Genomic DNA, 23,851 nt, shown 5'->3' on the forward strand with positions numbered 1-23,851 from the left:
AACCCCTGGGCAGATAGGACTCATGATTGAGTCCTGTCATTGGTACTTGTGAAGGGGTGTGTGTTGCGGGGGGGGGGGGCAAAAAGGCTTGACCACACAACTGCCATGACAGGCTTAGAGGTCCAGACACAGCTTCTGTAATAGGCTTACTGGCAGGTAACACCGGGATCCAGATAAAGCCATGAACTGACCCCACCCAGGGAGGTCCTGCATCTAAGGGGAAATACCTGATGTTCTAAACATTGCCTATACCTCTAGACAAATGTTAGTCAATCAGGGTCCTGCACTCTGGAAATCCCCTCATCCCAACTTCTGCTATGATTAAAAACCCCACCCTGTCTGCTTGGGGCTCTCTGCCTTCACCACTGCATTGGACAGAGTCCAAGCTCCAAGCTTGAAATAAAGACTTTTTGCTTTTATATACGGGATTTGGTCTCCATTGGTGGTCTTTTGGAGGTCTCCATGATCTGGGCATAACAATCATGACTGCATAATCCTGGGCCCCTGGGTCCTCTGGGCCCTCCCACTGCATTGATGTCATCTACCATTTGGTATTTTCCCAAAGAAGAAGCTCTTCTTAATCTTTTTCTTTCTCCCCCCCGCCCCCAGACAGGGTTTCTCTGTGTAGCTTTGGTGCCTGTCCTGAATCTCGCTCTGTAGGCTATGCTGGTCTTGAACTCACAGAGATTCACCTGGCTCTGCCTCCTGGTGCTGGGATTAAAGCATGCGCTACCACCACCTGGCTTTTTCTTTTCGTTTTCTTTTTTTGTTTGTTTTTTGAGACAGGGTTTGTAACAATAGAATAGGCTGTCCTCTAACCCACAGAGATTGTCCTACCTCTGCCTCCTAAGTGCTCGGATTAAAGGCGTGCACGAACACTGCCTGGCCCCACTCTGATACTGTATCACATAGTCAATCTCATTTCTTTAAAAATGTGTTGTTACCCCTGCTAGCTTTTTTTAAAAGTTTGTTTATTATTTGTGTTTTGCATGTATGGCTGCATGAATTTATGTGTGCCATGTACATAGAGGTCAGAAAAGGGTGTCAGATTCCCTGGTACTGGAATTACATACAGTTGTAACCCACTCAGCATGGGTGTTGAAAACTGAACTTGGATCCAGTGGGACCAGAGCAAGTTTTCTTAACCATGGAGCCATCTCTCCAGCTTCCACCTCTGTTATCTTAATGACAAGGTATGGTGAAGTCATGATACCTACTTTGAAGGCATTAGCCCATGGCACTCTCACTTCAAGGCATGCTGAGACAGACCTATCCTAGTTGGGTGGTCAGTGAAACTTCTGTGAAGGACAGGGTGGCCAATTGATGGCACCTGAAGTGACCCACTAGTGCCTGATCACACCAGCTTTGTGGACTTTTACAAAACACCTGCACAGATCTAGCCTCTGTGCTAAGCCCTAAGACTCTTGTAGGTTCTCAGAGTTCAAGTCTATAACATATCATGGATGGTCACGACACATCTAAACCCCTGCTATCTGGGCTTTGGTTGGAGGGGCCTCTGGTCTTGTCTATGCCCCCAGTGTGTGACTGTGGTTATCTTAGGGGACATTAGGATGGAAAGGCACAACTGTTCTCGAAAAAAAAGAATAAAATCAGAAAATTTAATAAGTACTTACTTGGGCTTGATCCTGTTCCTTCCTCTTTGTCATAGTCTTCCTTTCCTTCTTCTGTGCTGGGGGTGGAACCCATAATCTTGCCACATTCCTGCCTTTGGTTTTCAGAAATAGCATCTCACTATGTAGCACAGGCTGGCCTTGAATGCATGTTCTTCCTGTCTCAGTCTGTCAAGCTTTGGGATTACAAGCATGCCCCAAACCACAGGCTCACAGAGGTGAATGGTTTATGAAGGCTTTGTTAATTGAAAAAATGTAGATGTTAGGGTCCATGCCCCAGCAGTTTTGGTTTAATTTTGGAGATGCAGTGATCCTGGAATTTGGCATTGTTCTGGGCACTCCCCAGTGATTCTAACTACAGGTTTGAGCTGGACACAGGTTCTTCCTGAGAGACGCCAGCCCCACACTTTCCTGTGAGCACCATATGTGAATAGAGGGGGTGGAGTGGGACAGCTGCTGCAAGGCCCACCCTTCACCCATGAATGAGAATAGATTGGCCATTGAATGTCAGTTTCCAAGAGAAGGGGACAGGCTGAGTTAGAGGGGATGGCAAGGGCTCCCTAAAATGTGACACCCAGCATCCATTCCTCTGAGACACTGACAGAAGCTAGACAGACTGCTGAATGCTGAATACTTGTGTTCCCTCAAAACTCACATGTCAAAGCCAATCCCCATATGTGACTGGTTATCTTTATGTGATTGTGACCAGGATACCTGACTTGAAGGGAGGATGGTTTGTTTCAGCTCATGATTCACATTTATTTCACAGCAATGTAGTGGGGGAGAAGGGGCAGCTTGGTGTGTGTGGTGGGAGCTTGTGGCTGTTACTTCACATGGTGTAGACCTGGATGCAGACAGCACAAGATGGAAGCAAAGCCAGGTTATAAAGCTCAGATCTCCCAAAATAGCAGCTCCACCTGGGAACTGGTAATCAAACACACGAGCCCACAGGTAAATTTCAAGACTCAAACTGACAGATGGTGTTAGGAGATTTGGTTGTTTGTGGTGCTTCATGCCTGAATACTCAGCTGAGGCAGGAGTATTGACAGGAGTTTGGGGCCATTTTGGATTGCTTAGCAAGTTACAAGTCCAGTCAGAATTCTATTGCAAAGCCTTGTCCCTAAAATAAACAACAAATGAGGGGGTAGTGCCTTTAGGAGAGATTGGGTCATGATTGGTGAGCGCTGTGTCTTTTTGAAAGAGTTCCCAGAGACCACATCGGCCCTTGGCAGCTATCTTAAAAAATGGGGCCCTACTCAATACCAAATCTTTCAAAATTTTGACCTTGGACTTGCCAGCATCCAGAGCCATGCAAAAGTCTTTTATAAGCTACCTGATCTGTCATCCTTTTTTTTTTTTTTTTTTTTTTGCATTTTTGAGACAGGGTTTCTCTGTGTAGCTTTGCGCCTTTCCTGGAGCTCACTTGGTAGTCCAGGCTGGCCTCGAACTCACAGAGATCCGCCTGCCTCTGCCTCCCAAGTGCTGGGATTAAAGGCGTGCACCACCACGCCCGGCTCTGTGATCCTTTTGTGATAGCATCCTGAAGAGATGAAGACATAGGCCCATGGCAGGAAGAAATCCCAGGCTCATGTTTGGAATCAAGCTGAAGCTGGTGTCGCTGAACCAGTCACCCTGGTTGGTTGAGGACTCTGGCAACCCTGATCACTTCAGCAGCTTCATCTGAGCCAAAGGACAAAAGGAAGCCTGGCATGAGGAAGGGAGGGAAGGCACTGAGCCAGATGTGCAGACCTAGTGGGATTTGGGGGAGAAGCACTTTTGTTGTTTGCCCCAAAGGGGAACATGGCCACATGTGTTTTGAGGGGCAGCTCAGACCTCTTCAGAAAGAAAAGAGCCAGCATAGGACTGAGCTGTGATGAGATTCCAGACACAGCTTGAGATGCCCTACTCCACGAGCCCGAGTCCCTCTGTCTTCATTATTCAAGGCTATGCTATGTCTTACTCAACACAGCTAAGAAGGGTCTGCCACCATAAAAAGCTCCTGGAATGGGGCCCGGGCAGCTGTCAGGGCCTCCACAGAGTAACATAAGCGTCAGTGAGTGGATTGTAACTGTATGCTACGTTAATTAGGCTGCTGGATATTAGAGTTTTCGATGGTTATTGCAGTCTGTAAATCCTGTAGCAAACACAGGTAGGAGCCTGGAGCTGGCAGGGGTTCCTGCCTTGCAGAAAATAGTCTTGGTTTGTTCTTGTCAATGGGGTTTAAACTCAGGGTGAGTTTAAGTTCTAGAGACACAGATGATCTGAGGGAGAGAGGTCCAGCCATGTGACCCACCTGCTGTTACATTGGTTCTAGGTAGATGTGTTTGTGTCCTCAACTAGCAAATGGGCCACCAGTGTGGACTTCTTAGGGCCAGCTGTAGTTTGCTGTGACAGGGACAGCTTTGGAAAGTGACTGGTCCCTGGTTTGGAAGACAGTGCTATAGATCCACAACTCTGGGGTGAAGCCACACATAAGAACTTTATCCCTTACACACTTCACTTATAGTTTTTATTTTAAAAATGATGCTGAGATACCAGGAGGACCATGGTTGTAGCTGGAGTTTTCTTTCTGGGTCCTGCCATGTCGTCAGTCCTGGAGCCCACTTATAAAATAAACACACAAACTCTTACATTATTTAAACAGCTTGGCCATTAGCTCAGGCCTATCATTGCCTAGCTCTTACTCTTATATCAGCCCATTTCTATTAATCTATATTTTGCCACGTGGCTTGTGGCTTATTGGTACTTCACATCTTCCTTGTCCTTGCGATGGCTCCAGCAGTGTCCCCCTCTGCCTTTCTGTTCCCTCAATTCTCCTCTCTGTTAGTTAGTCCTGCCTATAATTCCTGTCTGGCTACTGGCCAATTAGTGTTTATTTATACAGAGCGACATCCACAGCTTGCCTAAACTCACAAAAACAAGACAGGCAAGGACCCACTTTTCTGGTACCACTCAGCTGGGCCCATCTTGATTCTGATCTTTGGGACCTAACAGGCTTTTCCTGCCTCCCTTCTCACTCCCCTTTTCTCTGAGCCCTTAGTTGCAGGTCTGTCCCCACCCCTTCAGGCCTGATGGCAATAGGGCTTCTCCATCCACCAGCCTATAATGCATGTCTGCCCTAGTAAGCCTGTCCTCCTTCGGGCCACCTCATTGTGAGTACATGGAGGTTCAAAGAGGCAGAGATTGCTTCTGAAACCTTGCTCATGGGTATTAATTTCATGCCTCATAACTGTTTCGGAGATGGCTGTGATGGAATACACCTATAATATGCCTATAATCCTAGCATTCGGGAGGCTAAGGCAGGGAGATCTGGCATTCCCCAGCCAGCCTGATCTAGATAGTAATTTTCAGGCCAGCCTGGTTACCAAGGGAGAAATCCTATTTAAAGAAAAAAATCAAGGCAAATTAACCAACCAAACAAGCAAAAAATCAAAAAGAAAAGGCTGGGATTATAGGTCATGGGTACAGTGTTTGCCTTGCAGGTTCAAGGCTGTGGGTTTAGTCTCCAGCACTGCAAACAAACAACAAAGAACGCTTCTGTGTGCCTCTGTACTGGCTGGTTTGTGTGTCAACTTGACACAAGTTAGTCATTGGAGAGGAAGAGGCTTTGGCTGAGGAAACACCTCCATGAAATCTGATGTAAGGAACTTTCTCAATTAGTGATCAATGTGGAATGACCCAGGCCACTGTGGGTGGTGCCATCCCTGGACAAGGTTCCATAAGAAAACAGGCTGAGTAAGCCATAGGAAGCAAGCCAGTAAGCAGCACCCCTCCATGACCTCTGCATCAGCTGCTGCCTCCAGGCCTCCTCCCCTGTTATGTCTTCCTTCGGTGTTGAACAGCAAAGTGGAAGTGTAAGCCAAATTAACCCTTTCTTCCCCAACTTGCCTTTTGGTCATGGTGTTCTGTTGCAGAAAAGAAACCCTAACTAAGACAGCCTCCAATGCTAACCCTGGTCTACGCCACAGATATCCATCCCTCAGAGGTGTAGCCACCTCCTTACTGGTCTTTTATGGTCCTTGTCCTGGTCTCTCTGGTCCACCCCTCCACTCTTGTTCACTTTTCCCTGGCTTCTTCCCAGGCCACTCATAGCCTGAAGCTTCCAATTGCACCTTATCTGGGTACCTCCTAGGTCCTACCCCATGCCAATTTTCCTGCCTGCCTTACTCTAGTGTAGATATCTGGCCTCATCTTAAGGTCGGTTCCCACAGGACATAGGCATGTCTCTTTCCTGTCCTACTTTATAGTCTCATGGCCCCATCTCTACTAGTCACTGCCTCACTCACTAAATTGGGGATGACCTATGGGGTGGGGACCAGCAGATTCAAGGTAACCATACCCTAGTGACTGAGACATTGTTGAACTCCTGGTCTCCAGAGGTCCAGGGTAGAGAAAGAGCCAATATTCTGAGAGGTGGCAGGAGATCATGTATTTGGGGACATCCTGCATTCCTTTGGACTTGGTGTTTTCTTGCTTTAAAATTGCAGTTCTTAGGCAAAGGCCCTTAGTAGCCAGGGCCCTACTATGTGGGATAAGATAACCAGGGCAATGGTTTAATTATTTCAGATATCTGCTAAGCCTACACTTAGTAGAATTATTCATGGTTCTTCTACAGATGATTCACCATGCCCCCAGTATCTCAGAACCTAGGCAAGTACTCTATCTGTAGACTAAAAAGCTATTATTATTACTATTATTATTGCACAGGACTAGCCTCTGAGCCAAAGTGCACCCATCTTCAGGAGTTCAACTGGGTTTGCTCTCTAAAGATCATCACGGCTGGTCTATTGGGTGTTGATGTTCCCTCTTGGAAGGTGGGACTAAGAGAGTCATAGGGTCCTCATTGGACTATCCACATCTTATTTAGTAGTTGTATGCAATTCTGCCCTACTTAATGTGGCCTCTGGGTCTCTGAGAAGGGCTAGAGGATGCATGTCCTCTTGGACATATCCTATAGGTAAGGAAGGAGTCAGGGGAAAGGCTGTCCTGGTTTTTTTTTTTTTTTTTTTTTCCAATTCAACACAAGCTATAATTATCTGGGAAGAGGAATCTCAGTTGAGAAAACATGTAGATGAATTCTGTAGATGAATTTCTAAATGGTTTTATTAAATTAAAAAAAAAAAAACACAACCACGGAGCCAGATATAGGGGTGAAAGAAAACCTGAGAGATCAGGGAAATAGGGAAAGCCACAGCTAACCTTACCTCACCAACTCTGCAGCTTCCAAATGCGAGATTCTTCCTGTCTACCCATGCCTATATGCCTTGCTGTTCTGCCATCAGATTTGCTCTCTCTCAGATTTGCTCTCTCTGTCTAGCTACATCACTTCCTCTTCCTACCCAACTCTTGTCACTTCCTGTCTGTCTGTACAGACCTGCAGACCTCCATGGTTAACTAGTGTTGGAATTTAAGGTGTGTGCCACCATACCTGGCTCTGTTTCCAGTATGGCCTTGAACTCAGAGATCCAGACAAATTCCTGCCTTCCATGTGATAGGATTAAAGGCATGTGCTACCGTTGCCTGATTGTCTGTAGTGCATTTTCACAGTCACACCCTTGGCATGCTCTCTCTCTAATGGGACAATATACATTGTGTGTGTGTGTGTGTGTGTGTGTGTGTGTGTGTGTGTGTGTGTGTGTGTGTGTTTGTGCTGGCCTGGAACTCACTGTTGACTTGGAAGTCATGACTATCCTTCTGCCTCAGCCTTCCAAGTGATTGGGTTGCTAGTATGAACCATTATGACTGGATAAGCAACAAATATTTAATGAACATGTTTTTTTCCTGTGGAGAGGATGGGTCCTAGGGCTTTGAGCATGTTAGGCAAGGCTGTCTACCACCGAGGACTACACTTTAAGGTCTTCCTTGTGGTGCCCCCCCCCCCACCGTCCCACAGTTTGGTTTCTCTGTGTTTTGGTGCCGGTCCTTGATCTCGCTCTGTAGACCAGGCTGCCTCGAACTCAGAGATCCACCTGGCTCTGCCTCCCAAGTGCTAGGATTAAAGGCGTGCACCACCACTGCCTGGCTCCTTGTGGTGGTTTTTTTTTTTTCCCCCCGAGACAGGGTTTCTCTGTATAGCTTTGCACCTTTCCTGAGACTCACTTGGTAGTCCAGGCTGGCCTCGAACTCACAGAGATCCGCCTGCCTCTGCCTCCCGAGTGCTGGGATTAAAGGCGTGCGCCACCACCGCCCTCCTCTTGTGGTGTTTTTTGAGACAGGTTTTTCTATGCAGCTCAGGCTGGCCTGGAACTCATGATCCTTCTACCTCAGAAGCTTCCTGAGTGCTTAGATTACAGGTGTGTGCCAACACGACCAGAGACTGCTAAACCCATTCTATGCAAAGCAGTATTCTGCACCATATGGGGATGTTTGATGGTTTTAATGGCAAATAGGTAGGCAAAGTCCTAGCTGAGAAGGGCTGTAGGACATACAAGAAATGATGGAGGCTGTTGGAGGAGGGGCTGCTGAGCTAAGAAGGTGGGGATGAGCTGGGAAGGCCATGAGGGAACCTTCCAGTAGAACAGAGACAAATGCAGATGAGGCTGACATGGGGTTGAGAGACGAGGTAAAGAATGTCCCACAAAGAAATAACTCAAGTGCAAATACTGAGAGTGGAGCAGAGGCACATTTGAGGGGTTTAGAGTGGACAAGACAGGCACTGGGGAGGGGGAGCCTAGGATCATCATGGAGGGACTTGGGAATTCTGGTCCGGAGCATGACTGAGTCATGTTCCAATGGTCACCTTGTCTGTATGTGCCCAAGTATGGAGTCAGGGAAGCCATGGGATAACTGGGGCTGTGACTGGGCAGTTGGTGTATGGGAGGATGAGGTCGAGGGATAGGACTGTGAGAAGAGCTGGGAGGAGAGGAGCCTTGAGTTCCTATGTAAGTTGACACTCAGTAGGACTTCAAGAAAGGTTGGATGGGGTTGTGGACAAAAGAGAGGAAGCAACACAGAAGCAGACCTTGTCCCTGTGTTACAGAGACAATAAGACAGTTCCATTGGGTGGGTGTAGATGTACTTATGTGGAGAGGTCAAAGGGCAGTGTTTTCACACCACCATTCAATAAGCCTTTACCTTGGGTTAGGTTTTCTCTAGATAATTGAGGATCCAGAATGATCAAAATGCAGTCTTTTTTTCTTACCAAGCTTTTACTCTAACTTAGGGGAGAAAGACAATGAAATCATACCTCCTCTCTGGTTGACAATATGATTTTGAGAACTTTAGGTCTACCTGGGGCTGTGGGCATGTGACCAGCCACAGAGGGAAGTTAAAGAGAAGTCCAAAATGGGGCTGAGGACAACCCAACATTTCCATGTCTTGGATAAGAACATCCATTTAAGGACTCTAAGGAGTGGCCAGGAAGGGGGTGAAGATTAGGAGGGTAGGGATAAAGAGGGGTTCCTGGGTGAGGAATGGTTGCCCGTATTAAATGCTAACTGGAGGGAGGTCAGATGAGATAAATATAAAGATAGCCTTCAGCTTTGCAAAGATGCATCACTTGAGTGATCTGGTGAATGGTTGGTGGAGGCAGAAACAATGTAGTATTCTACATCTCATCCCATTCAACACACCATCCCAACCAACCTGCTTTATCCTGTTCAGTCCCACTGTGCCTGGTCTATGGTCCAATGTCATGACCCTCCCCTCTCTTTTATATTTCTCTCTCTTCCTCCATCCCTTTCATTTTCCCCATCTCCTTCCCTTCCACACTTCTCCCTTCCTGGGAGATCAGCTGGATGGAACACAAAGAGAGAAAATATTTTCTGTAAATGCATATGAAGGCTGAGGCCTTTGCTCATGAGTACCAACTTGGTGACTGGGAAACATCTTTCTTTGTTAAAATCTCTTGGGACACAAAATGGTGAACGCTCAGGGCCTTGTCCATTCTGGATTTCCTGCTGCTCCAACATTTTTTCTTTTGCAGTCATCTCTGTGTTTGCCTACTTAGCAATGCTTGTCCTTCACAGCTCATGAGAAATTACCAAGAATGTTATTGACTCTAATTTTAATTTGTCTAGTACTCGTTAATCATGTCTATTTAAGACCTCCATTAAAGGCCTATGAGGTTAATTAAATAGACAATTCAATACAGTTCTATTGGAACCCCCTCTATTAAATTAATACTATAGACATTTAACAGATGTCTTAGTGAGGCATTGTAGTTAAGGAATGCAAACTAAATTAAAGCAAAGGCCATTGTCCAGAAAGTAAGCCTTTACCCTAATTGATGGATTTGGGGAACAATCTTCATGTTTATTCTTCAGAACCTGAGAGACTGGTCATTGGGTGATCCTTTTCAGCATCCAGAAAAGCCTGGCTCAAGCCTGGTCAAATCAGACATCAGGACTGGAAGAGACTTAGATGCCACCTGGAATGTACCATCTTCAAATACTGGTGACTGGAGGAAGCAGGTGGGGTGTTACATAAACACACAGCTATGTTGGTTCCACTCCTGGAGTCTGACTCAATATGGCTGAAGTGCAGCATAGGATCACCTGCTGCAGACATGTCCCTGCTTATTCCGGTGCAGGAATCCCAGGAGCCTGATTTTGGAGGCCTTCATGCAGTCAAGTTGTCCCATTGAAAGATTTCAGGTGTTCATAAACTGATCAGAATTTTGTATCCTGCTCCATGACTTTGAAAGTTAGTAGAAGTTCCTGCCATCTCTCCCCACCACTAATGAGTTGGGTGCAACCTAAGGTATGTCTTATGGGATTGAGACTGGTGGCCACATGTCCCCTTTCCACTTCCCCTGGTTGGTGGGGAGAACAGTAGCAGACCTTTTCATGCTGTTTTGATTTCCTGGGTTCTTTATGATGGTTCTGAACCTGGGTGTGATTAGATTCTTGATATCCCATGGCTCCCCTCAGGGGCCAACTCTGCCCATCCTATATGTTATACTTTTTGTCCCTGTGATAAAATAACTGACATAAATGACATGAGGAAGCATTATTTTGCTCTGAGCTTCAGTCATCACGGCAGAGAGGACACAGTGGAAAAGGACATATAACAGACAAGAAGCAGAGACAGCAAGGATGCCTGTGCTGTAGCAAGCTTTCTTTTCTTGTATCCAGCTCCTGACCCTAGGAAATGAAACTTCCCATGTATAGGGTGGATCTTCTCTCTCAATTAATCCTCTCTGGAAAGCCCTCAATGCCACAGCAAGAAGTGTACTTTTTTTTTTTTTTCAGAGTAACAACCAGGAATGGCACATAAAAGGAGAACAGCCAATGTGGAGTGCATTTTGTATCATTCAGTTAATATCTGCTACAGCAAGTCCAGATTCCATTTTTGTTTGTTTGTTTTGTTTTACCGCTTATTATGGAAACCTTTACGTGAGGACTCTGAGAAATGACGAGTGGCACTGTGCTGGTTTGTAAAATGGGTATAGTCCAGATCCTCAGGGCCCATCACTGTAGGTGGCAGTGGTCCCGACAGCCTGTCAATCTTGGAATGTTGTGCTTCTTCACTCTCTTTTGACTTTGCGTGTGTTGAGTTTGTTTTTGACTTGCACTCAGGGTCATGTTTCCTTTTGTCCAAAGGTGACCTTTCTTGATCTTTGGCTTTCTTTTCTTCAGTCATCAAAAGTTGAGCAATTTCTTCATCCTGAGCAACCCTGAGCTGCTCTTATGTTCACATGTGTAGCCAAAAGTTCTCCCTCTTGCAATTTCCGGGCAGTTTCAGCATCATACCATTCCTGATCCCTGTGGGTCACTAGTGCAGGAGTACAGAGTTTCTTTTATTCCCCTTGGTTTCATTCCTCCATCTTCATAATAGTAGCCATCTCCAAAAGTACTGCCCCCAGAAGGCTCTGGAATGTGCCTCTTCCTCTTTTTCTCTTCTTGTAGCTCCTTCTCTTACAAAAGATGTGCTATGTCCTCATCCTTCTTCTCCTGAAGGTGTCGTCTCTCAGTCTCAATAGTCAGCTTCTCCTGAATTTCCTGAGCAATTTTACAACCATGTTGTTCAATGTCTTTGTAGTGTTTCTGGAGCTGAGCCTGGCCTTTTAGGTTTTCCTCTTGGAGCTGCTTAGCCACCTGAAGATCATCCTGGACCAGACAGTTCTGCTAAATGTTTGATGCCAAATGATGCTCAATCTCTTTTTCCTGAAGGCTATGAGCCAGGGTGTGGTCCTCCAGGACAGCAAAATCTCAACACACTTCATTCACGTCTGGCAGCTTGGATTGATTGACACTCACGTCGGCCATGGAGGCCTCTCGGCCTCGGGCACACGGAGACCTTGGTGCATGCCCACCACGCAGGCGTGCGGGCCAGGGAAGAAGTGTACTTTTTAAACCACCCATCACTCTACACATCTACAATCAGACTGTGCTGTTCCCAGTGGAACAAGGAGGGAGGAGTTTGGCTGCCGATAACTCCAGGAGTCTGGATACTGTGTGTGCTGCCAAAGTAAAGGAGCTTGGAGTCTAGCAGTTAGGTTGAGCTGGCTGGTGGCCTACACATACCATACACCAAAGAAACACCAGAGAATCCCAAGCCATTCTACGTATGGGGTCCAGATCAGATATTCCTACCTTCCTGGGAAGTATAGGCAACCTTTTCTAATTAGGAACATTTCACAGTTGTTACTGAGGTATATACTAACCCCCCTCAAATTCTTATGTTGAAGCTCTAACTTCCAACATGACTATGTTTGGAGACAGGATCTTTAAGGAGGTAACTAAGGATAAATGGGTCACAGGATGAGATGTTAATTCAATGGCCTGGTATCATTACAAGAGACACACTAGAACTCCCCCTCTTGAGGATAGACCATAGGACAGCGAGAGGTGGCTGTTGACCAGTCAGGAGGAAACCTTAGCACAACCTAATCTCGATAGCAGTCTGAGTCCTTTCTTGAGGTGCCAACTGCTTTTCCCATTGCCTTCTATGATACTCTCCCTGGGGCCAATGTTTCTGTAGTGCATGGTTTACATTCATCAGAGCTGGTTGTCACATGTGCCTCTCTATACCACAAATCTCATTTCTACCATAGTCCTGCTCCTTAGAGACAGAGTCACAAGTGCCAAGTACCATGAAAGTATGGGGACTTGGCTAGTCATACTCCCATGTAGTACCAAGTGCAGTTTCCTTAGGACCAGTGCCTGGGAGGATGCTGTGGACCTTGGTCTCCTGGGAAGATCAGGGAGACAATAGCAGCACATCCCAGACAAGACAAAGAGCAGAGACTCTGTGGCAGGTGAGCATCACATTGTCTCCCCTGAGACAGAATGTCCTTAGTCAATGGAAACTTGAGTTGGGGCCAGCAGAAAAACGTTTCAGTTGGCAAGTGGCACCAGCAGTTTTTCTGGGAAGCAACTGTGTTTATGCAACATAGTGTGCCCTTTACATCACAGAGAGACAGGGATGAACAGGTCTGCTCCAAATTTGTAACACCCATGCGCTTTTGGCTGGCTAGAACAGCAGTCTCCACATAGAAGACAGAGTTCCTTGGTAGAGAGCTGGGTAAATAAGGAACATATACATACATTTAGCAGTCTCCTTTACATCCCTGTAGCTGTACTGCTGGGAAGAACATGACTCTGGACCCAGGCTTTCTGGTTCAGATCTCCCAGTCCATGAGACCTTGGACAATGACCACTTTCAGGCTGAGGGCTCATGTGTGTCCTGAACCTGGGTGGCAAGGACTATGTGATAACATGAGGGTCAGTGCCATGAGGAATGTCTAGATGATGTAGATAGAACCAGGGCCTGGAGAGTCTCTAGGACTTGGGGGTGCACTTTGATTTCTGGGAGGAAGTAGGCTTTCTGTTTTCCTGTCATATAAAGAACATCAGGCTCACTCATTCCTCTTCCATCCAGTGTAGTCTGAGTGGGAGGCACCAAGGAATTGACTACCAGCACACCGCTTACCTGGGGTGAGTGGTTGGATGGGTTGTCACTTATTATTAACAGGGAGAGTTTCTGAGCTGGCCAGCAGACACTTCTTACAAGCAAGGGACAACTGATGCCTCTGAACCAGGTTTCAAGGACAAGGCCTCCCCAATACTGGCACTGAGTGGCTGGACGCCCCCCCCCCCCCCCCAATTCCTCATGCTGGCCCTGACCTGCAGTTCCAATGGCCTTGTGCAGAAAGACCTCATCTGGCCTTACACAGTAGAAAAGTTATAATTTCAGCAGCAAAAATGGAACTAAGATGCCAAAGGTATCATTGCTGGATACATTGGCTAATCTATCCAAATAGTAGCCAACAGGTACTGGCAGACCTGCCTCTCTGCTCCATTCTGACTGCTGCAGTGAAGCCCTGAGCCATCTAGCAAGCTCACTATGCCTCCATGTGAGAGCAGCAAACTGTAGGCAGTGCAGATTTTGGAGCAGGACTGACTTCCAGTCAGATCCATGATGTTCCACACTGAAAGCAATGGGAGGTGGTAGATGGCCCCTTCCCTTTCAACCCAGAAAGTCAAGAATGATTCTTTCGTTTGAGCCCATTTATGCCTGTAGTGTATTTTGTTATTAACTGAATAACTGGTTCAGCACAGAATGTTTGGGAAACATAGGAAAGTATGAAGGATAGAACCAAACGACCCCCTTCTTCAAATCACTCAAGGTTAGTCCTGGTGCATTTTCTGCTAGTCTTTCCTCCCTAGAGAGGCAAATCTCTACCCCGATTTCTTCTTGTGTTGCTCAAAGTTCTTCAGCCAGTCTGCTTTCCCTGGACTACAGGTGGGCCACAACCAGAAAGCTTTCATGGAAAAGTGGGTATTTAAAGTATTTTCAGTTCTCAGCTGCCAGTGACTTCTGTCTCCAGTGGCAGAGTTCACAGGTCAATCGTTCCCTTTACTTTGAACTTCTTGGCAGACCTCTCACTTGACCGAAGTTGGAATTTGCTTCCATAAATGTAGGAAATGAAGCCATCCATTTCTATGGTGAACACACAATTTAGCTTGGGGATAACTGAAAAGAAAAAGGATGAGGAACATAGCCAGTACATTCATTTTTAGGTAGAGCATTATTCATACACGTTTGTACAAGGTAAGTGAGATGAACACTTTGTATTGTCAGCACTTAGGAGACAAAGGCAGGCAGCAGGCAGATCTCTGAGTTCAAGGCCAGTCTGGTAGACATACCAAGTTCCAAGCTAGCCAGGAATACATAATGAGACTGTCTTAAAAAAGAAAAGTGTATAGGAATGAGGAGACCCAAGCCAGAAGTACCCAAGAAGACCTAGGCTATTTGATTCACAGTCTAACTATAACTCAATGCCTATTTTCCAGATTCTGAGGTTATTAACTCAACTCCCAGGAGGGAAGGCTCCCAGACCTGTTTCTAGACTGTTTCCCATACAGTTTTGCACTGGTTCTTAGATTTGTGCTCAGTGGGGAAACTTCTACACTACTTCCTTAGAGTTGTAATGTGAGCAGAAGAACATACAGGGAAATGGAAAAACAATGAAGCAGGGCTGTGGGGGTAGCTCAGACCCAGAGCACAGGATTAGCAGAGAGGTCCTGGGCTTGATCTCCAGCATCAACAGATGAATGAGTACAAAACCCTCCAACTGTTGTTTGAATGTTGGATTTGTGGGCAAGGTCAGTTACTGGGATCTTGGAAGATTCAAAAGTACCCGCTGGAGCAGTGCTAACCATGTTAAGACTCAGAGTGTCTCCAGCAAGGGTACAGTTCTCAGCACTCCAAGGGCAGGCTGTTTTGGGTCCTGCTGCCTGTCTTTTAGTTACTCATTTGACCTTGGCAAGTAGGGATCTCAAACAGATCTGGGCCCAAGACCCAGCCAAGCAGTTCTTCTGTTCTGTTTATGAACAGGCTGCTGACTGTGTTCATAGATGTCTCCTGGGAGCCAGAGGGGCAGGAGCCTCTCTCTGGAGTTCATAACATAGCAAGCACCTGCAGCCTGTTTGACCCCACAGCCAAGTGGAACCTGGGAGCCTCAGGAAGGGGGATATATATCCGACACCCTAGGGGCACAACACACACCTTTCAGGTGGTCTTCTTTGGTGATGATCTTGAAGACATGCTTTGTCTCCTGCAGAAGGATTCCTGTGACACCCACATAGGAGGGGCACTTGGATTTCGTGACTGCAAAGGAGAGAAGCAGTTCAGGGCAAGGCCTGGGTAGTGCTGGCAGTCACAGCCTGGCCTTAGGGACTGGGAACCTGGTCCTTCTAGTTGAGGAAGAGAGTACCTAGAGGATAGTGGCTCTGTAGCTGGGCAATGACCAAGCCAGCAAGAGCCCAGGATTCCCAACGCCTTGTCCTGGGCTTTGCAATCTCTGGGCTGTTCTTAAATGTTTTTTTTTTTGGTTTTGGCCAGGGTTTTGGAGCCAAGAGGTCATATACAGAACGAACAAAGACCGGACTTGTTGCTTTGATGGAGCAAGTGCCATGGGCAGGACATCCATTATTCACTTCTGGGCTCCCTGAACTGTTCCTGGAACGTAGTCCTTTTAGAGAGCTGTCCAGCAATGAGGGGTGAACCTCCTCACAAGCAGTCCCCTCTCTGCCTCAAGGAAGTCAGCATTTGGAGCGAACTATGTGCCTATGTGGGTGCTGGAGCAGGACACTGAATGAGATGGCCTGTATCCTGCTCCTGTGGAGCTGAAGCTCTCGTGGAGGACAGTGTATAGCAAAACATGGGCAATTCTGTTTCTTGATACTGATAATGGCTACGAGGAAAATAAGAACAGAATAATGAGAGTGAAGGGGAAACTTTAGTGGTGGTAGGCACCCAGGAAGTGACATCAGGAAAGGTACCTGAGTTACAGCAAGAGTCATTCAACGAACCTGCAGAGCCCCCTCATTGAGAGAAGGACCCAAGCAAAGGTACCAGGTGTGCAAGTCACACAGAGGCCACCCAAGGACACCAAAGATTTTTACTCTGAGTGGATCTGAAGCTGCTAGAGGCTTAGAACAGGCAAGTGGCAGTCGGCAGTCTGATGACAGCTTTCATTCTGGGCATTTAATCTGAGGTGCATGTTGGAATAAAACAGTATGTGAGCTGGGGCAGGGTGAGAAAAAGCTTCCACAGCAACTTGAGGAAGCTAGAGATAGATTAGGTTAGATTCAGGAACTAGGTGTATTAATCGACTTGAGGTGGAGGATTAGGAAAGAATGTACTTCCTAGGTTTCTAGTCGGAACAAACTGGATATGGAGATGTAACAGTAGCGGAGTTGAGGAATCCAGGTCAGAGAGAGCTGACCTCAGGGGAAACCAAGAGCTCTGTGTTAGAGGTGCCTCCTAGATGACCAGATAGCTCTTGGGTGCCACAGGGTGAATGAGTCTGGCAGTCACAGGAAAGGTCTGTGCTGGTAATGGAACCCAGGAAACCATGATGAGTGGGAATCTGTCCCCAACAGTCTCAGTTCGAGGCTATGTGCCAACAGTGTGAGCTGATGACATGCAGAGAGCACTTGGTATGTATTTAATAAGGGTCCAGGATGGGTCAGGTCACAACCATCTTAGATCCTCACTGTTTGTAACTTAGAGATAACTCAGGAATGCCAAGTGACAGATGAGAGGCTGAATACTGTCACTGAGTAACAGTCCCCAGATGATCATATGCTGTCATAGAAATTACCTGAAATAATAGCACCGTGAAGATCTGCTTTTAGGAGCTTGGCCTGAATCATCTGCGGCTGCCTAGGTGGTGAAGAGAGCCCACAAAGACGCATTGGTAACAAAGCAAGCAGGATCACAAACACCCACAGCCAGATGGTTTCTCAGGCTGCATCTCTAGTGCTCTCAAGACTTGAGGTCTAATCCCATGGCAGGCTTTAGAAATAAACTCACGTGTCTGGCTTGAGCCCGTTGCACAGGTCGCGGATGTACTGCTTCCAGAGTTCATGCAGAGGGAGGAAGAGACTGTATCTGTCATAAAGTCAGGAATAGGTACAAAGTCAGAAACATGAGCTTGGGATTTCTAGTGTTCAGCACAGCTGGGCTCAGGGCTGAGAATGAGCATGAGGGAGCACTTGAGACTGCCTGTAAGCCTCAATGACAATGTGGCCAAGGTCAAGTACATTCCCCTCCTCGAACATCAATTTCTTCCCTGGTAGAACCTTCTCAAGGCTAAATTTCTGCTCTTGAGAAGGGAAGAGGTGGCCCACTCCTTGATGCCCTTCCTGCTGGTCAGTTGCAGGTGTGATGGTGGAGCCCCTGGTTCAGAGCAGGAAGAGCGTCTGAAGGTGGCAATGTAGCATCAGCCATAACAACCCAGGTGCTGTTCACTCAAACTCCTTTTCCCAAGAGAAATGAACACATGAACATCAGTCTTGTTTAACCTACTGTTACAGGAGGTGCAGGTGGATAGGTAGGTGTATGTATAAGGTAGCAGGATTGTCTGGAAGGTGAGAGTAGAAGACCAAAGTTTTTCTCTGAGGTTGTTACCATTTGTCTTGGTGCCCTTTCACACAAAGCCAGGGTCAGAGAGTCAAGAACACCAGGCTCAAACCTGAAACAAGAACTTCTTGCAAGAACCCCAGGGAGACAGTCCCAGGGTAAAGTGACACTCTCATGCCTCCTGGGACATGGAAGGCTATGTGTTTATAGCGTGTTATACAAAGCCTATAAATAGTGGCTGTACACACAAACTCAGAACTGTCTTAAGGAGACATCCGCCCACAAGAAAGTAATATGTTCCTTTCAGAAACTTCAGACATGTGTAGGCAGTAACTCTCCTTGGCGGTGACCTTTGAGTGGGTGATTCTGTTTAGTGATATTAAAAGCTATAGGAAAAGCCCATATTAAGGAATATCAGTTCCTTTTTTCTAGAAAGCCAAGACAGTCTGTGCCTATGGGTAACAAACTCACTTATTAGTAAGCCTAGGATAGACCCTAAATGATGAAAGTTCTCAGGCTCATCAATGCCTGACTTTTAGAGGCCAAGCCAAGACATAAAAAAATTGGTAGGGGGAGGCTGCCTAGGAGGGAAGCCCCTGAGACTAAGGGGGCAGAGCTGCCTAGTGAGCCCCTGGAATCACCAGTCTACACCCTGACCAGAAAGACTAGGCAATGATGAGTGACAAGGCCTTTAGGAAAGATGGGGGTACCTCTGTTGCTCTGGGTTAATGTCAAAGAGCCTCATGTCTCTTCTCTGTTTGGCAGTGAGGCCTTTGGATTTCTTCTTCTGCTGCTTTGGCTTCTGACGAGTGAAGTATTCCAAGACCACAGCCTTGCGTTGCAGATGGCTCTCACAGTCTTGCTGGCTCCAGTGAGGTATGCTTTGCTTCAGGAAGGCCCTCACAAAGGCCTCAGCCCGCTGGCTCCCCAGCTCCTGCTCAGAAACAAGTGGTGTGGTTTACTGTTCTGCTCTCAGACTCCAGGGCCCTCAGACCCCATTCCTGAGAGCCACCAGCTTTGATGATCTAGGCTACAAATCCCTTGTCTTCCAAGTGTTTGCTACACACAACTGCCAAGATATGAAAGTAACACTCACATGCTAACTGTGACACTGTCCTACACTGCAGCCAGGTCAAACACTGACTTCCAGTCCTGTTTCTCTGAGGTTACTCTATTGAGCATTCAAAATCCTTTGTAATGCAAGGCTTCTCTAATCCTTGTGGGGAAGGAAGCTTGAGAAATGCATGATACAGGTTATTTAATAAGTCATGACCACAAGACTAGCTTGAAGTGGAAGGGAGCTGGGGTTGTTAGGGAAATGAGCCATTCCAGAACAAGGGGAAATTGCCTGGGGGTTCCAGGCAGGTCAAGAGGAGGAAATCTGATACTGAGCACCACAGTCCCCTTTCCTTGCTTTTCAGCCTTGTGGCCTCCATGTGGCTGCTGTTGGAGAGGACTGCTCCAGTCCTCCTTGAGGCAGAAAGCATGAAGGGCATCTCAGGGACTACTCACTGTTATCCACAGGACTGTAATACCCCTGGCAAGGGAGGGTGAAACCACTTCTCTGTTGCACCCAGTCCTGAGACACTCTAGTTTCAGCACCCCTCAAGTTGGGGCAGCAACAGTCTATTCTTCACTGGGCAGCAGGCACCTCACTCGGCTTTCATCTGCTCCAACCCGGGCAGTGCTCTTTCCTGAGGACCTACCTCTTGGCTGGACCATTTGCTGGGCTCTTTTTGCACTAACCAGACAGTAAAAAAAAGTCTGAGGCTAACTGCCAACTTTATTTAGGTTAACATATCAACAGTGACCGATACCTTCTCTCTGCTAAAGCAGGGGGTAAAAAGAAAGAACACACAATCTTTGAGGCTGTTCAAAGTCGGGATGGTTAAATAATCTATCATCAATACCAGAACAATTTGGCTCTTTTAAACACTTATGTGGTCTCTCTTTCATGGGGAAATAAAATCAAGGCCTTTTAACATCTTGATTTCAAGGATATTCTCTCTCTTTTGCTTTTTTGAGACAGGGTTTCTCTGTGTATCCCTAGCTGTCTTTGAACTCAGAGAACTGCCTGCCTCTGCCTCCCAAGAACTGGGATTAAAGGCATGTGCCACACAGCCTGGTAGGACATGTACTCTTTATGAGCCACAGGTGATGCTTCTACCCAACTGACAAAGCATGCGGACAGACAGACAGACAGAATTTATAACATTCACTTATGAAATGGCCTGAGCACTGAACACAGAAACAAGAGCAAGTCAGGTTTCAGGTAGGCACAGGCTGTCATTTCCCATGGAGAGGGAGATGACATGAAATCTAGGAGTCCAAGTCCCTCAGAGCTGCCTCTGGTACCCTAAGAAAGGAGCCTAGTACAAGAAGACATCAGCACAAAAGACCTCCATGGGGCCTAATATGCTGACTGTAAAGGTGAAGAGTAATCCATGGGAAAGGACAGCTAGACCAGTCTTAGAAGCCATTGAACCATCTTTGCTCTCAAGTCTACCGCTCCCAGCCCACCTTTGAAAGATTGTACCTGTACATCGTGCTCCTTGGCTTCTTTATGAGAAAAGGCATGGTAAATCACAGCTGGGGAATGAAATACAAAAATAGAAGATTACTTCCTGTTAGGAATGAGTGTAATATCCAAGGCTCTTCTAAGTATGACCTACACTTATTTAGAGATGGAATACTTGGTTAATATGAAAAGACAAAGCTTTCTTGGATGATCCTTTTATTTTAGTCTGCAGTGCTAGGGGATTAAACTCAGTGGGGTTTAATGCATGCCAGGCAAGTGCTTCACCATGGATCTATGTCCTGGTCCTACTGAATGCTGCTTATTTACATATTTATTTAAAGACACAGTCTACTTTGCTGACTTAGAATTTGCTATGTAGCTCACAATGGCCTTAAACCCTCAATACTCCTGTCTCAGAATTCCAAGTGCTAGTTCCTGGGATTACAGACATGTACCACCACAACTATCTTCCCTCTGGCCAGATTTGTCATAGCAATTCCCAGGATGAGGTTTAAAAAGAGTACCTCTCAGCTGGCATGGTGGCCACGCTTTAATCCAGCACTCGGAGCAGAGACAGGTGATCTCTCTGAGCAGCCTAGTTACAGAGCGAGATTCAGACAACAGAGCTAAAAAAAAAAAAAAAAAAAAAAAAAAAAAAAAAAAAAAAAAAAAAAAAAAAAAAAAAAAAAAAAAAAAAAAAAAAAAAAACAAAGCTTAATGTGTTTAAGAACCTCTGGATCTTATTAAAACATGGGGTTTTAGTTCCTACTCTCCAAACTCTGAAGGTTCAAAAAATTCCTCATTGGAATCACATTTAGAAAAGTTCTGATTTAAAATACAAGTTATAATTATGCTGGGCAGTTGCTCACTAAGGAATGAAGACACTAAAACTAAGGTGATGGTAATAGTTAGGTGTGGTTGGTTTACACACTGTATTTTGCTGATTACAAGAAGTTTAAAACAGATTTTTCGCTGTTTAGAATCAATAAAATTGGAACACATACTGACAGATAAAATACAACAGTCTTTTTTCAAATTCTAAATCTGACCAGCATGATGCCAAAATCTCTCTAAACCTCCATGCTTCTGTTTCTTATTTGTTTGGAGGAAACCATCACGGTGGCATTGGGGACAGAGTACAGTTGTAAATGTGGTAAGAAAGGGCAAACGACCAGAAAACCTAGCTCACACTACATCTGTGTGGTAGCGCACACAGTTGATCCCATCACTTCAGAGGGAGAGGCCAGCCTTGTTTACAGTCTGTTTCCAGCTCAATCAGAACTATATAGCGGACCTTATCCCAACAGCAACAATAATTAACAAACAAAGAAACAAAAATCTACCTCTGTTCTCTTGAACTTCCCTGAGTACATGTTTGATCAAGCAAACAAACCAAGGAAGTTACCAGTTTTACATACAGAATCTAGTTCTCCCTTGAACTGCAGATTGAGACTCCAGTTTGTTTACCGAGATTAATGTGCAGGGCCTAGGAATAACTTTTTTTTTAACCTACCCCAGATGCCTAGAATCAGAGTTGGAAATCTTTCTGCAGAAGTACACTTGTAATAGCTCTGGTACACTCACTGCTTGTCAAGTAGTTGATTTAAAACAACACATATATACACTCATAGGTGTGTGTACACATTTATTTCAATCTCATTAATCTTTCTAAGAATTTTAAACATAGTTATTCCAGTTATGTACAAAATAATACTGAAGTTGAGATATGCCAAGACACTTGATCTCTGATAAAAGGACATGGCAGGAGTGTAAATCAACAGATCAGAGGCTAAATCTTTACAGTATCCTCTCTCCCCTCTTATACTGCTCCAGTGCTTACTTCCCTTCCTGGAACATCTCTTTTCTGCTCAAATACCAATGCCTTAGGTTTGCGATACTGTGCCTAAGGTTTTTACTTGACAAAGGGTGAAAAGCCAGGTGGTAGAGGGGAGCAGGTCCTGGCAGCAGTTATCTAGGCAGGTAGTGAGTAGGTCTGGCCAAGGCCTTGGATCCACCTCTTCCAGTTTCCCTGAGCGGCTCTAGATCCCCTGGGGAGAACACACTCGATCCTGACATCTATTCCTAGCTTAGAGACTGTGTATATGGCCGTTCACACTCTGCGCCTTGATTTCTTTTGTGTACTATGAGTCAATAGTACACGGTTTCCCTGGAAACTGTCTTGGGACTCTGTTGCGACAGGTATCCCTGACTCAGCTTCCTGTTCCAGACCCTCTATACTGTCATCCCGGCCCAATTTCGTGTCTCTCATCCCGCTTACCCTTCATTGTCGGACGCTTCCGGAGCGCTTTAGTGACTTCTCCGTCAGGTCTCACTCACTCTTTCCCTTTCTTCACTTCGTTCAGCAGCTTTCAGCCACCAGGACTCTTTCATGTTTACCTTTCCGCTGGAAAAATCCGTTGTGCCCAAGAAACAACGTGCGCACAGTACACAAACAGACTTGTTCCAGACGGCTTCAATGGATGCAACCAGATTTCGGATATGGCGCCTTGCGTGACGCCATTGAAGCGCGACGGGCTCTGGCGGTGCATGCGCCTTGGGTTTAGCTCTGCTGCCGAGGGAGGGGCTAGCTAAGCGCCGGTTCTGTGGCCGGTGGAGTCTGTTATTTGTGGCCACTTCAGTTTCTGGCTCTCCTGGCGGGAATGTCCGGTTGCGGGTCAGGATTAATGAAGTATAGAGAGGCAAGCTGTCATGGAGAGGATGCGAGGGAGATTGGGACTACGGAGGGCAGAAATGGGCTTGAAGTAGTGGACATAATGGCTGTATTGAGGTCTTAGGGTTTTTTTTTTTTTTTTTTTTTTTTTTTTTTTTTTTTTTTTTTTTAGTTTTTCGAGTTTTAGTTTCTCTTTGTAAGAGCCATGGTTATCCTGGAACTCACTCTTGTAGACCAGGTGGCCTCAAACTCAGAGACTTGCCTGCCTCTGCCCCCTGTGTGCTGGGATTAAAGCCATGAGCCACCATCGTCTGGATTTTTTTTTTTTTTGCCCCCAGGGGACTCATGTGTCCCTGGCTGGCCTAGAATTCACTCAACAGGATTACTAGTTATCTTTTGTAATGATGGCCGGGGATTTTCTTCTATTTAAGCTACTATGTAATTTTATGACCTCGTTTAAGGTTCTCTTTCCTATGAGTAAAATAGAGTAGCTTTAGCTGGCTTTAGTCTCAGAATGCTTGCTTTTTAAAATTTATTTATTTTTCCTTCTGAAGACAAAGTCTCCCTGTGTAGCCCAGACACTTTCTATGTAGCCGAGACTGAGCTCCTAAGTATAATCAATATTCTTGCCTTAGCCTCTGCAACATTGGAATTTACAGGCCTCTCTTACTGCATCCAACCCAGAAAGCATTCTTGAGACTTGGAGCATTAGTTTCT

General features: G+C 46.1%; 1 protein-coding gene and 1 pseudogene across 1 annotated transcript; both read right to left on the reverse strand.

Annotated features, from left to right (window-relative positions):
* Positions 1-7,867: 7,867 nt before the first annotated feature.
* LOC114683933 lies at positions 7,868-13,977 on the reverse strand (annotated as a pseudogene).
* Positions 13,978-14,068: 91 nt separating this feature from the next.
* On the reverse strand, positions 14,069-23,005 carry LOC114683934 (ribonuclease P protein subunit p29). Its single transcript, XM_028858306.2, has 7 exons — positions 22,742-23,005; positions 20,482-20,534; positions 18,656-18,879; positions 17,397-17,474; positions 17,185-17,246; positions 15,585-15,686; positions 14,069-14,549 (listed from the first exon to the last, which is right to left on the reverse strand). The coding sequence occupies exons 1-7, from the start codon at positions 22,746-22,748 to the stop codon at positions 14,413-14,415; spliced, it is 663 nt and encodes a 220-aa protein (XP_028714139.1). The 5' UTR covers positions 22,749-23,005; the 3' UTR covers positions 14,069-14,412.
* Positions 23,006-23,851: the final 846 nt, after the last annotated feature.

This window comes from Peromyscus leucopus, unplaced genomic scaffold (genome assembly GCF_004664715.2).
Source record: "Peromyscus leucopus breed LL Stock unplaced genomic scaffold, UCI_PerLeu_2.1 scaffold_1021, whole genome shotgun sequence".
NCBI classification, from domain to species: Eukaryota; Metazoa; Chordata; class Mammalia; order Rodentia; family Cricetidae; genus Peromyscus; species Peromyscus leucopus.

What these genes read in the sequence shown, in the direction of transcription:
- LOC114683934 (XM_028858306.2), bottom strand. An exon ending in CCAAGGAGCACGATGTACAG is followed by an intron (nt 18,880 to 20,481) that starts GTACAATCTTTC and finishes GTTTCTGAGCAG; the next exon opens with GAGCTGGGGAGCCAGCGGGC. An exon ending in TCACGGTGCTATTATTTCAG is followed by an intron (nt 15,687 to 17,184) that starts GTAATTTCTATG and finishes TCTCCTTTGCAG; the next exon opens with TCACGAAATCCAAGTGCCCC.